General features: G+C 38.2%; 1 protein-coding gene across 1 annotated transcript in view; it reads right to left on the bottom strand.

Annotated features, from left to right (window-relative positions):
• Positions 1-12,786, bottom strand: part of FRMPD4 (FERM and PDZ domain containing 4) — a 143,796-nt gene extending 131,010 nt beyond the window's left edge. The window contains exon 1 of the mRNA XM_054974171.1: positions 12,681-12,786. Within this exon, the coding sequence (XP_054830146.1) occupies positions 12,681-12,718 (38 nt within the window). The 5' untranslated portion in view covers positions 12,719-12,786. The remainder of the gene's footprint in view (positions 1-12,680) is intronic.
• Positions 12,787-14,065: the final 1,279 nt, after the last annotated feature.

The raw sequence follows: 14,065 nt of genomic DNA, 5'->3' as shown, positions 1-14,065 counted from the left end.
AACACTTGCCACAGTAGGTTTAGGCTGGGAGGGGATATTTAAAGACCACAAAAGAGCGTATCATCTAGTCACAAAGGTTATATAATAAACTGTGTGGGACTCAATTACATAGAGTCCAATTTTATTTCATTAATATCTTTAATATGCTGCCTTTCCCACAAACCACGGCAGTTCAAGGTGGCTTAGAAAAGCCTAGCCTACAGTGTAACAAATCATTAAGCTCATGTTAAGATTAACAATATAGAACACTATAACCTCCTCTCAAGACAGCTCTTCTAACTGTCAAATTATTGTCTAACAAATAATGGCTTTACATTATTTATAGAAGATGGTGTCTTATGTATCGTAATAGTGCTGAGGCCATTAATGAGAATGGACCCGATTACAGAACTCCAAGAGAAGGTCCAACCAAGAGAGAAGCTGTGAGGTGCAGGCTCACAATATACAGGCAGAAGATGAAAGTATACAAAACCTGGATGAGGTCTGTTGACTTGCTATCACAATACTTATTTCTGCAATTGTGTAAACCTCAAGAATGCCAATAAAATACCGCTGATGCATTGAACCTTTTGGCCATATATTTATAGCTCATTTTAGTAGTTTCACTTTAATAAGAATGTGTTTTTTTTTTAATGACAGAAAACTGTTGGATTTTTTTCTTGACCATTTCTTCCCATAAATAAATGAGAAACTACATTTCAGCAGCTGCTTTCCAATGGTTGCAAAATGGCTTTTTGGCAGAGCTGTCATCCATCATACTGTAACAGACTGCGTTTAGCAACTACTATTTATAGTGAGTCTGGTGCCAAAGCAATTTTTCAGAATGTGCAAGGACCTGACCAGTGTTATTGTACAAATCCATCCGTTCAAATGTAAATTGCCAATTACCTTTAACTTGCGTTTACCTTAGGTAAAATATTGACCTATCTTCATAGGGCTGTTTAATATTACTCACATTTCTGAAGAGATTACAAAGTAAAACTTTAGGAAAACAAAGGAGAATTCAAACTGTGATATCACTACTACATGTTAATATATACAGTATACTGTAGCCATTTTAAATGTCTTCTGTTTTTAAAGTATTGCTGCATAATAGCTTTAGTAAGAGAAGCAACAATTGCTTTCGTTGGGGTTTATTTTCTTTTAACAAGCAGGTCTCTCATCACTGCTAGATTCTTCGCATTGAAAAGGGGAATCCATCAGTACAGATTATTCTGCCTGCACGTTACATTTGCTGCAACCCTGTTTTCTGCATTAGTAGGAGACCCTCTCATAGAAACGCAGAACATGGAAATATAGAGCTGGAAGGGTTATCTAGTCCAGCCCCCTGCAGAATGCAGGAAATTTACAGCTCTCCCTCCCCCCCACCTCCCCCAGTGACCCCCTGCTCTATGCCCAGTGGAACCTCCAGAATCCTTGATCAATCTGGCCTGGAGGAAAATGCCTTCCTGACTGCAAAGTGGTGATTGGCATTACTCAGGGCATGTAAGAAAGGGCCAGCCCATGACAGCCAAGCACCAGCTCATCCCTTCATGCATTCCCTCTCCTGGTCTCTGTACATTCATACTGAGTCAGAGAATCATCATAGCTCTCAAAAGCATCCTGTTTAACCATGCTTTTCCTAAGCATGCCACCTCCATGTACAGTGTGCTACTTATATGCTGCAGTTGTTGTGTTATGCCAGGCTGGTTACTTTGGTCTTCTATGTTTGTGAGAGAGTGCCAACAGTGAGCTTTTATCCTGCTCTTGTCTCACTGCCCTGCTACTTTCTGTATATTGGGATGATTCAGGCCTTGGATTCAAACGTGATCTCAAGGCAAGGGAGTCAGAATTACTCTCCCCCGGGCCATCTGAGGGGAAGCCAGTGGGGAAGGAGCCATTCTAAAGACATTCTAACTTTAAAGGGAGATCCAGTGCGATGTACTACTGAGTGACAGACAAGGATCTGGGTGACCCAGGATCAATTCCCTGCTCTGCCATGGAAATTCACTGGGTACACTTCAACCAGTCACATACTCTCAGGTAACCTACCTCACAGGGTTGTTGTGAAGGAATAATGAAAGAGAGAAAAATGACATAAATAACTCTGGGTCCACATTGGGAAGAAAGGGTATAAATTAAGTAAAAATTTTAAAAAGCTGTTAGCTTGCAGACAAGTAGTACTTCTTAGCCACAGACAAATGGCCCAAGAGTAATCTGAGCTGGCACACAGATGGGAAGGAGTTAAATGTTATACTAAATGCATGGAAAATTTATGCAGGTAAGCACTTCGTGGTGGACTCCATGAGGACTGTTGTTTAAATCAGCCTTCCATTACCTGAATGTTAATATGCCTGCCAACTCTGACAGATGCAGTGCTACACTTTCTTACACATGTGCTTAACCACAGTGAAGCTAATAGATTTCTGTATACAGCACAGGCGTGTAAACAGTGGCCTGTACACAGGCCAGTGTAACACACACACACACACACACCCAATGGCACAGCAGCCCAGCACCGTTCTGCTCAGGTCCCCTGCCAGCACTCAGCCACGGTGGCTGGAAGCAGGCGTAACCAGGGTGTAAGTCCCTGTGTGGGTGGGCTGGTGGGGTGAGCAGGGGGGTGCAAATTAGTCATCTCCCTAAGATGTTCCAGGCACTGGAATGCCACGAGCAGTGGCAGAAAGTTACACCACAAAAAATGATTGTGTAGCCCACAGGGGCCCATTGCATGGGAAAAGTTGATTTCCCCTCCTGCACTCAACCCTGCCCAAGTGGCCCAGCAGAGCATAGGATGCCATCTACCGCAGGGACCAATCCCCTCTTGCCCCTGTGGCGGATGAGCCCCCTGAGCCCCATATTCACATGTGGAAGAACAGCCACGTTCAGAATATCTGACTGACAACTACTCCTCAAGTTCCCTTGCAGATTACCCATCTCCTGAGTTCTGCTCAAGGAAGGGTGAGGGCACACCGACAGGTAAGGAGCTGGGAGTGGTTGCCTTGGTTTGCTCATTCACACTGGCCTCTCCTTTCCCCCTTAACGAGAAAGCTAGTCAAGTTGGTGATAAGAGTTTGAAGAATGCAAGTCCTCAATTATGGAATGATGAGCTTTTGAAAAAGTTATAAACATGAAACAGGAAAGTTGGTATGTGAGCAAGCCCCGTCAGGCTCTGCCCTGCAACAGGATTTTTACATTCTGGAGTAGGAATATCATTCCAGTGGGAACATCTGGTTGTTAAATGGTGATTGTACCAGTAAAGAGAAGGAATATATATAACTATAAGAAGACACTGAAGAATACGTAGCTGCAAGATTAATTTTGAGGACATCTTTTTCACCAATTGGACTTGTGGACTATATATTTCGATTAATAACATGCTTTTATTAGTTTTAATTCCAAATCAACCTACAAACATATCAAACCAAATCTTACAGGATTAATACATATTTATACATATTACACTCCATCTCTACAGTTCAATTGTATTTGTGTAGTCTTTTCATTAATGTTATCCTATTATTTCTATAAGTCTACTTTGTTTAATTTTGATAATCATTTTCTTTTCTTGCTATTTTGGGTTCTATCTTCCTAAACTATATTATTTTGTATTTTAATTCAATCCACCTGTAAAAGGGGATCCATCTTTGTTTCCAATTGTGTCTGTTTTTGTCTTTTATTAATTCTGTTAGTGTATCCAATTCTGCAGTCTCCAAAATTTTCTATCAGTTCTTATTTTGCTGGTATATCTGTGTTCTTCTAATGCCTGGCGTATACTATTCTTACTGCCATAATTATATGAAGTATCAAATATCCAGTTTCCCTATGCATCCCTTCCGGTATAATATTTAGTAGAAGCATTTCAGGTTTAAAGGGTATAGTCTTGCCTAGCGCCTCTTGCAATAGTTCATGTATCATTTTCCAATATTTCATCACCTTTTTACACAACCACCAAGTATGAAAGAACGTACCTGTTTTATCTTTGCATTTCCAACACTTGTTGGACATTTCTGGATAAATTTTTGCTAATTTTTCCGGTGACACATACCACCTGTAGAACATTTTGTATAGGTTAAATGTGGCTGATTTTGTTATTTTAATATTTGTGTTTCATATCTGTACCCATTGTTCTAGATCTATACTATACCCCAGGTTTTGCTCCCACTTTACCCTGTAGTCTTTTACTATTTCATCTTCTATTTTCAATTGTTTTATATAAGAGTAAAGTTTTTAAATTAATTTTTCATTTGTTTCCAATAACAGTTTGTCAAAGGGACACTCCTTGTGATCTGTCTTTGGCAAATCTGGATTCAATTTGTGCTCTTAACCACCAGCCGATATTCATATCCTGTTCTTTTAATTCTTCTATGGGTTTTAGCTTTCCATCATCTCCTAAAAATTGTTCATAGGTATATGCTTTCTCCCATTTTAATAGGTTTGGCTGAGTAAATGCTTCCACCGGCAATACCCATTTTGGAGGTTTTGTATATATTTGAGATTTTATTTTTTTCGCAGACTGCCATCAAGGATTTTCTTATTACATGGTCCTTAAACTATTTGTGTATATCCATTTTTTGGTACCAAAGGAAAGCATGCCATCCCAACTTAAGATCATGCCCTTCTAACTTGAAAAGTCTTCTGTTTTGTATTAGAATCCATTCTTTTATCCATACCAGCACACAAGCATTATAATACATTTCCCAGTCTGGCAAGGCACAACCTGCTTTCTCCTTAAGATTCTGTAGTGCTTTAAATCTTATTCTAGGTCTTTTGCCTTGCCATATGAATTTTGAAATTATTTTATTTAGTTCTTGAGAATATGTTTGGTTTCATATAATTGGAATGGTCTGGAATAAGAACATATAACTTGGCAGTATGTTCATTTTAATACTTCATGACTTCTTTCAATAATTTTTGATAATTATCTTCCATCAGTGAGGTGACTCTGTTAGTTACATAAATTCCTAAACATTTCACTCTTTTTCCCACTGAAAACCGGATTTCTCCGTTAATTCTTTAATTTGTATTTTTGTCATATTCTTGTTAATAATCCTTGTTTTTTGGTAACTAACCTTCATTCCTGCCATTTCACCAAACCTTTGTAGTTTCGCCATCAAAGGATCAACAGATTCTATTGGTTCTTCCAGAATACATACCAAGTCATCGGCAAAGGCTTGTAATTTGTATTCTTCTCCTTTTATTTTTGTTCCTTTTATTTCTTTATCATTTCTAATTTCATTATTTAACACTTCAAGTGACAAAATAAATAAAAGTGGAGATAGGGGACATCCCTGCCTTGTTCCTGTTCCAAGTTTAATAGAGTCCGTTAGATCTCCATTCACACTTATTTTTACCCTTTGTTCAGTATATATTGTTTGGATCATGTTTGTAAATTTTACTCCACATTTCATCTCCTTTCGTTGTTCTACCACAAACCACCAATTAACATTGTTGCATCCAAAAATATTAAAAGCCATCTGTTTTTCTGGATGTGCTTCGTAGTACTCTAAAATGTTTAATACTATTCTGACATTGTTTCTCAACTGTCTTCTTGGTAGAAAACCTGTCTGAGCTTGATGAATTACTTGATTCAATATCTTTTTTAACCTAGCTGCTAATATCATAGCAAATATTTTATAGTCCATGTTTAACAATGAAATAGGTCTGTAGTTCTTGGCTTCTGTATATTCTTTGTATATTAGAGATATGGTTGCTTCTTTCCATGTGTCTGGTATCTTAGCTTCCTCATAAACCTTTTCCAATAACTGTTTAAAAGGTATTGACAGACATTCTTCAAAGATTTTATAATATTCAGCCAGGAGTCCATCCGGACCTGGTGATTTACCTCTGTTTTGATTTGTAATTGCTTCAGTTATTTCCCTTATAGTAAGTGGATCATTTAATATTTTATTCTGTTCTTCTGTTAGCTTTGTAATTAGAGTTGATTTCAAACAGGGTGGATTTGATTTAAATCAAACTGATTTAAATCACGATTTAAATCACGATTTAAATCACTAGTCAGTAAGGCTTGATTTAAATCATAGTTTTCTACATAAAGACTAATTCTTGCTGGCATAACTTTAATATGCAAGTAGATGAAGATTGTTCACAAACTGTCATCAGAATAGGCCAGTTCTTGATATACTGCTCATAACAGTCCACCACAGAGTTCCATCTAACATCTTGTGGGAGCGTTAGCTTGGTTCCACCCATCCTTTTCAGAGCTGCTGCAGCAAAATGATTGTTACGGAAGTATTTAGCAATTTCAACAACATTAGTCTTTATTTCTGGAACACTTAAGTCTTTGGCTAAGAGGTGCAGCAAATGAGCACTGCAACCATATGTTATTAGCTCTGTATTCCCTTCCTGCTCTTCTAAATTTCTTCTCATCTTGGATACATTTGCAGCATTGTCTTTAAGGTCTTTTCCTCAACTCTGTTCATGTTATAACATTTTTGCTGTGAAGAAGAGGCATGTGATCTCTGCTGAGCTGACACACATTCAGTTTTGAGAACTGCAAAACCAAGCATCTGTGATAATATCTTGTAGGCAGAGAAACTGCCCAATAATCTTACAAAAACCTCTGGAAGAGCATGACATTGTGAATGGATTAATGGAATTTATTTACCAAAAAAATTAAACATATACAGCCTTATTCTACACAATTAAAAACTAATCTTTATTTCATGATGGAATAACCTTTGGATGGTAATATATTTTCCTCAAAAAGCATTTTATTTTAAAAAATCCAATTTAAATTAAAAAAATCCAATTTAAATTAAAAAAATCTGATTTTTTTTATTTTTTAAAAAAAATCATTGATTTTTATCCACCCTGACTTCAAATATTTCTTCTGCTTTTCTGGACAGATTCCCACTTTCTGATATAGTTTTTTATAAAAAATTTCTACAATATTTTTTAGATCTTCTTTTCCATATTTCTTCACTCCCTCTTCTTCTTTTAATGCACTTATAATTATTTTCATTGATTCTTTTCTAATTTTATATGCTAACCATCTCCCTGGTTTATTTGCATTTTTGAAGAAATTTTGTTTTGCAAATTTTTTTTGCGATTTCTTCCATCAGACATTCATTAATTTGATGTTGCAATATTTTTATTTTTATTTTTAAATCGTGCATTGTAGGATTTCTCTTTAGCTCTTTTTCGTTTCTCTTTAAGATCTTTGTCAATTCTTGAAATCGTGTTTTTTCTTTTCTTTGTTGGGCAGCAAACCTAATCTCTAGTCCTCTAAAGAAAACCTTGCTTGTATCCCAGACTGTTGATACAACGGTTTCTGGTTGTACATTCTGCTTGAAGAATAGTTCCATTTCTTTTTTTGTTTCTTCTATGAAGTTTTTATTTTTCAGCTGGAGTATGTTTAGTATCCAACTGGATTATTTTGGAAGGTGGACTATATATTTCATTGTAGTGTTAACTTATTGTAATATTGCAACATTGATTGTATGTGATGACAGGAAGGATTGTTACATAGTCTTCTCATATAAGGTTACATTATTATATTTATAGGTATTCCTGTTAATTGATTATTACATTGCACATTTCAGCACTTTGCACTTTACATATTTTAAAAATGCACAAAAATATTTATTAATGTACTATTGAAGAACCTCATTTTTCCCCCCTTCGGAGGAGGGTCTTTCCCCTTAATTGTTACTGGTTTTGCACCGAAGGAGCCCTCACATTGTTAGTTTTGAATGCAAACTTCGGGCTTGATATTGTAGAAAGAAAGAAGCAAATAGGCACAGAATATATGAGACAACAGGCAAGTAAATGGGAATCAAAGATCTTGACCTTCCCATTTGTTACTTATTGGGTCTGAAGAATAAACTGATGAATATGTTTGTGAGCTTCAGCAGTGATCATTGCAGACATTATTAGCTGTGAGAGAGCAAAGTCTGCTAACAACACATCATTAATAAGCCTAACTAATTTTTGACTCTCTCTGAGCTATGAAAACTACATTTGCCATTTTTTTAAAAAAGTGTTTGCAATGAAGAAGAGCAAAACAAACGTGATTCAGATGAAGCCTGGGTGCATGCATTACTCCTTTTAGATACTTAATGGAGCACAAGGCTGAAGCAACTAGCAGTGCAATCCTATGAACAGTTACTCCAGTCTACGCCCGAGCACCATAACTGTCTTAAGCAAGAATGATAAATGTATGCAATGAAATTAAAACTCATCAGCATGTGATTACGATGCAAATAGCAGCATTAGGCTGAAATGTAGGCTACTGCGCTTGTTAGGATCCAGTATCTAACACAGCAGGATTTGAGTCCACTGGTACCTTAAAGACCAATAAGATTTTTCGAGAGTATATACTTTGAAGAGTCAAAGCTCGTTTCTTCAAAACACAACAACAACAACATTCAATTTATATACCGCCCTTCAGGACAACTTAACACCCACTCAGAGCAGTTTACAAAGAATGTTATTATTATCCCCACAACAATAATCACCCTGTGAGGTGGGTGGGGCTGAGAGAGCTCCTAGAAGCTGTGACTGGTCCAAGGTCACCCAGCTGGCTTCAAGTGGAGGAGTGGGGAATCAAACCCAGTTATCTAGATTAGAGCCCCTCTGCTCTTAACCACTACACCAAACTGGCTTTCTATGTTAACACTCATTGTATTAGTGTCACTCACACCACATAACATTCTCATATGTGTATTGCAAAATTCATAACCAGCAAAATGTATTAACCTTTACATAGAAATTATAACTATTTTATATAACGAAAACAATATAGCTATATCTGAACAATGGTGCCAGACTGTAGATGAAATTGTTTATACAATGGAGCTGCGTGCAGATAGGAGGGATTTTGTAGAGAAGACCAAAAATTAAAGGTCAGGAGACTGAAAAATTTCCCCCCAAAATTTCCAAACAAAAATTATGGGGAGAGGGTTGAGATCTTGCAATGGTATGTTGCATCTATTTATGTCTTCCACCACTTTGCTAGTTGCTTTAGAAAGGTAAAGGTAGTCCCCTGTGTAAGCACCGAGACATTACAGACCCATGGGAGATGTCACATCCTGACGTTTTCTTGGCAGACTTTTTACAGGGTGGTTTGCCATTGCCTTCCCCAGTCATCTGCACTTAAGCAACATCTAGTTGCTTAGCAACTACATAATCAGGTGATGGAAGCCACAGGTGGTAGTAGGCAGGGCAGGTGAAGCAGTGATGGTGCTGATGGGCAAGGCAGGAAGGGTGGGCACTTTTGTGTAAGAGAGATATAAAGATGCCCTTTAACGGAACCCCCCTAGAACATCAAACCTTGGGAAGCCTATCTTTCACAGGAAGACAGGACAATAAAGATCTCACATTGCCACAGAGTGGAAGTGAGCTCTCACCATTTGGATGAACTGTCAAACTGCGCTAGTGTATGACCTTTGTGTTACCTCTGATGGCCAATAAAGCCAGAGCCTACTTGAAAAAACGTGCGTAGGTCACAGGCTGGTCTAGAGGACTGACAAGGGATAATCCCAAACCTAGGATTGGTGGTGGTGGTGGTAGGAATCCACCCTTCAAAAGAAGAAGGTTAAAGATGACCTATAGCTCCTTCATGTGTTCCTTCTGGACCAGAACCAAGGTGTACGACTGTGTTTGCCTCTGTCCCCTGTCTTTTGGGGAATGGGACATCTATCACATCAGCTTGGATTTTGGGATGCCAACATAATATCAGGGTAAATATCAAGTAAGTCTACTTAAAGACCAAGTTTAGTGTAATGGACAGAGGATTTGGGAGAACCAAGTGCAAATCCCTGCTCTGCCAAGGAAGCTCACTGGCCAATAACACACACTCAGCCTAACCTACCTCACAGGGTTGCTGTGAGGATTAAATGGAGGAGTAGAGAATTATGTAAGCCACCATGGGTCCCCATTGGGGAGAACGTTGGGATATAAATGAAGTAAAACAAACAAACACAAATAAAATGTTTTACTTTATTTTCTTTAATATGTTTAGCCTTAATGCCACTATATGACCTCCCTAGCATGTCTCTTCTCTGCAGCATATTTAGTTTATTACAATAAAGGTCTTTTTCTGTTTAAGAAGAAGGCTGTGTCAAGAGCTCAGAGGCTCACCAGTGCCAAAGTACTGGTGAAAGGGAATCCCAAAAAAATCAGTTTGGTAGAGTAGGCCTAGAGTCTACTATAGCCAAGAGAAGATGGAAGAGTGAGGTCTTGCCCTCTCATATGCAAGTGTATACACACATCTTCCCTGGGGCAGCACTGTGGTTGGTGAGGCAGAAGGGAAGGGAAGAAGTGGCAATGCAGGTGGGTAAGCTAGTAAGGCAGTGGTGATGAAGGAGATAGTAGGTACAGGCTGTAGAAGGATGAGAGGAAGAAAGGCAGCATGGAGTTGAGTGGGGAGAAAGAAGTAGCAGGAGAAAGGAGGGGAAAGTGCCCAGGACAGGCTTCCTGCTCCAACCCTCCCACCTCTGAAGTGATTGGGGATTTGGGCTACAGGAAGGCTGGGGAATAAAAGGTGACTGGGCTAATGAGAGAGTAAGGGCTGGGGGAAAGGAAGAGATAACAGAAAGTGTTGAAGGGAGGGAAGGGACATAGAAGAGAAAGTGGTGACCAGGCTGGGAAGAGAGAATGAGGTGTTGAGAGAAAAGTGGCAGCAAACATGGGGTGGAGGGTGTCTGTCCTCCCACAGATCTTACAGGTCATCAGTGTGTACTTTCTGGAGTTGATACACTTTCAGTGCAATCCTAAGGAGAGTTACTCCAGTCTAAGCTCATTGAAGTCAATAGGCTTAGACTGGAGTAACTCTCCTTAGGATTGCACTATTTGTGTTCCGGAAATACTGATGGATAAGGTAAAAGAGAAGTCACGAAGTCCGCTGTTACCATGCCTCTTCTAAAAGTTCCAAACCAACTGTCATCTGCACTAGAAACCTGCCTCTTGGCCCTCTCACAAACCACCTCCAAACACTTCATTTTGGATTGAAGTTTTTAGCTGTAGCCAGCAATGACAAAGACACACCACTGCGCCTCATGAGGAGCACATTCTGGCTTTGTGCCTGACAACTGCTGGCAGGTATAGTCACAATTTGCCACATAATAGCAGGTGATATTTGGTTAACTCAGTGGGGAGATACACTACTTTGTGTTCAAATGTTATTTTTGTCTTTTCTATTTTAAATGTTTTCATGGTTACAGAAAAGTGGGGACTGAAGTCTCACATTTACACAAGGAACACAACAAAGATAAAAACATCACATTGACTACTAAGTCTACTAAGTAGAGTTACTGATTTTCTATAATCCTGAGCACATGAAATTTCATATTAAGTCCCATTATTAATGTATGAAAAACAAGCCTTTATCTTATTACTATGCCAGACATTTCATTTCCATAAGCCAGTTCAATCATTCAATTCGATATGATCAGACTTTATTGGCATATAACAAAGAAAACAGGATGATACACTGAAAAAAGAACAAAATATAATATAAAAGAGTTGAGTGATATCAACAGTTATTTCTGAAACTTCTCCTGGCACAGCTTTATAGTAATTTGTAAAAACTTTGCTACCTTCCAAGTTATATCCGAGGAGAAATAATTTAATATATAACACCATCTTTAGAAATATACTTTAGGTTCAATGTCATCATCTTAACATCATCTTAACATCTTAAATCCCACTTATCTTATATGCGTAAATCCCCCAGGGAAATCATTTGAGATTTAAAAATGATTACATTTTAACTGGATCACACCCGTTATGGGTAAACAAGCCCCAGCATTTTCAACAACACAAAAATATTAGTAGACAAGTAAGGACCCACAACGACTTGCAGGGTCCTCATTTCCCCATCATCAACCTCGTTTTTACCCTTCCCTCCCTGCCATAGCCCTTCCCCCTTTTCCTGCTTCCTTCTTTCCTTCCCATCCACCTTTGTCTGCCCCCCTCTCTTCACCTTTCCCCTCCCCTCTCCTGCCTTTATTGGCAAAACCCAAACCTGAAATTCTTGCTAAACTGAGGGCATCTAGTTAAAGCTACAGGCACTCCTTTATCATTTGGGGTTTTTTTAATCCGCCAATGTATGTTTGTTTTTAGATTTCAGAGTTTTCTGCAAACCTGGGGCATTTTTCAGATGTATAGGAAGATTTGTCTTATCTATTCATGGCTCCAGTCTTCTGATTTAAGTATCCTTACATCAGGGCCTCTTGACTATTAGTACATAAGATAATCCTAGATGGTTCTTTTTTTAAAATGGAGTTTCTTGTTGGTGGATGAGCAAATACTTAAAAACTACTTCCAGTGTGAAAGTATTTTCAGCATATTAATTTTGCGTTAAGAGAAATGGTAGCGGTATATAAATACCTTTGTTAGATAAGACATGTTACCAAAAAAAGGGAAACATTTTGGTTCTAAAATTACTATGATCTACAGAGCAATCCTAAGCAGGTCTATTCAGAATCCTACTTATGTCTATTCAGTGGAGCTTACTCCCAGGAAAGTGTCCTTAGGATCACACTGTTATTCTGCAAATATTTCTTAAATGATTATTGTGGTTATCATTAAATTTGCATTCTGACATTTGGACGAAAGGTTCAACAAATACAAATGTATATCAACAAAATATTGTTGATTGAAATATTTGAAACTAGCACATATTCATGACATGTGTTTGGATCTGAATGTCATCTACATGGACAGTATCCACTCACTTGATGAAGTAGTCTCTCCCATCTCTGTTTGCCGTCATCTCCCATCCATAGGAAGATCCCTGGTTCAAGCTCCAGGTTCCGGAAGGGGGAGGCCAGCCTGAAGACTTGGTCCTGTGGCTAAAACAAAGAAAATCCATGAGCATGTGGTAAGAATAAATTTTTCCATTCAGTTCAATAATGGATTTTCTGTATCAACTAACATGTTTTGAAAAAAAAAATACAAAGAATCTGTTTTCCTACATAGCATCTTTCTAGTTTCAAGTCTCAAGACGTCATGATTAATCAGAATGTGTTCCACAAGCCACAGTTTATCTACGTGGTATAAGAAACAAACCTAGTTAACCTCCATTTTTCCTGTCTCCCACTACCCAGCACAGGAAACATTCTCCCCATACTGTCATCTTGGTAGCTAGGGCAGCCATGAAGGGTGGCACTATGACATTACTTAGCAACCTACGATTTGTGAATTCAGATGTTATAACAAACCTCAGTTAATACAAACTGTAGTTGGCAAACCAGAAACAAACCTCCAGCTTGTTGGATCATCTGAGCCACAATTAACTGGAGAGTTGATCGAATTCCAGTTTATAAATCACAGTTTCACATGACATATGAGTGCGCTTGAAGTCACTTTATTCCATATACCACACTTCAAAAAAATAAAAGGATACTTTCAAGGCTTTTTTTCTGGGAAAAGAGGTGGTGGAACTCAGAGGTGGAATGCAAGACCGCATAATGACATCACTTTGGGTCAGCTGGAACAAGGGGAGGAGTTTTTTTATAGTTTAAATTGCCCTTGGCGAAAATGGTCACATGGCCAGTGGCCCCGCTCCCTGATCTCCAGACAGAGGGGAGTTTAGATTGTCTGGAGATCAGGGGTGGGGCCACCGGCCATGTGACCACTTTTAAGAGGTGCCGGAACTCCGTTCCACCGCGTTCCCGCTGAAAAAAAGCCCTGGATACTTTAATTCAACACATTAGTTTAATGCTCACATACCATATATGCAGAATTCCGCAAAAGACTCCCCCACCCCCCAAAAAAACATAAAAAGGTATTTAACCATTTCCAAGAAACAATTAAAATATGTTAGACAAAATCAAAATTTCATTCAGATGTTCTTACTTCAAGTAAAAACAAAGAAAAAGTAATAATTTAGTGAGATAAATTAAATATTTTTAATCATATGCCTAATTTAAAAAAGTGAAACAAATTATTTGAACACGAACATTATCTATCTTCATTCTCCACATCCTTAATTATTAGTTACTTTATAGGCATTTACTTTGGATTTTCCCATGCTGAATCTAAACAGCAGCAGGATTATGTTATAATCAGCTTTAAAAGCAATCTTTGAAAACCACAGTGGTCTGTTAGGAAGCTGTAA

The sequence above is a fragment of the Eublepharis macularius genome, chromosome 3 (genome assembly GCF_028583425.1).
Source record: "Eublepharis macularius isolate TG4126 chromosome 3, MPM_Emac_v1.0, whole genome shotgun sequence".
NCBI lineage: Eukaryota > Metazoa > Chordata > Lepidosauria > Squamata > Eublepharidae > Eublepharis > Eublepharis macularius.
This window is presented reverse-complemented; position numbering and strand designations above follow the sequence as displayed.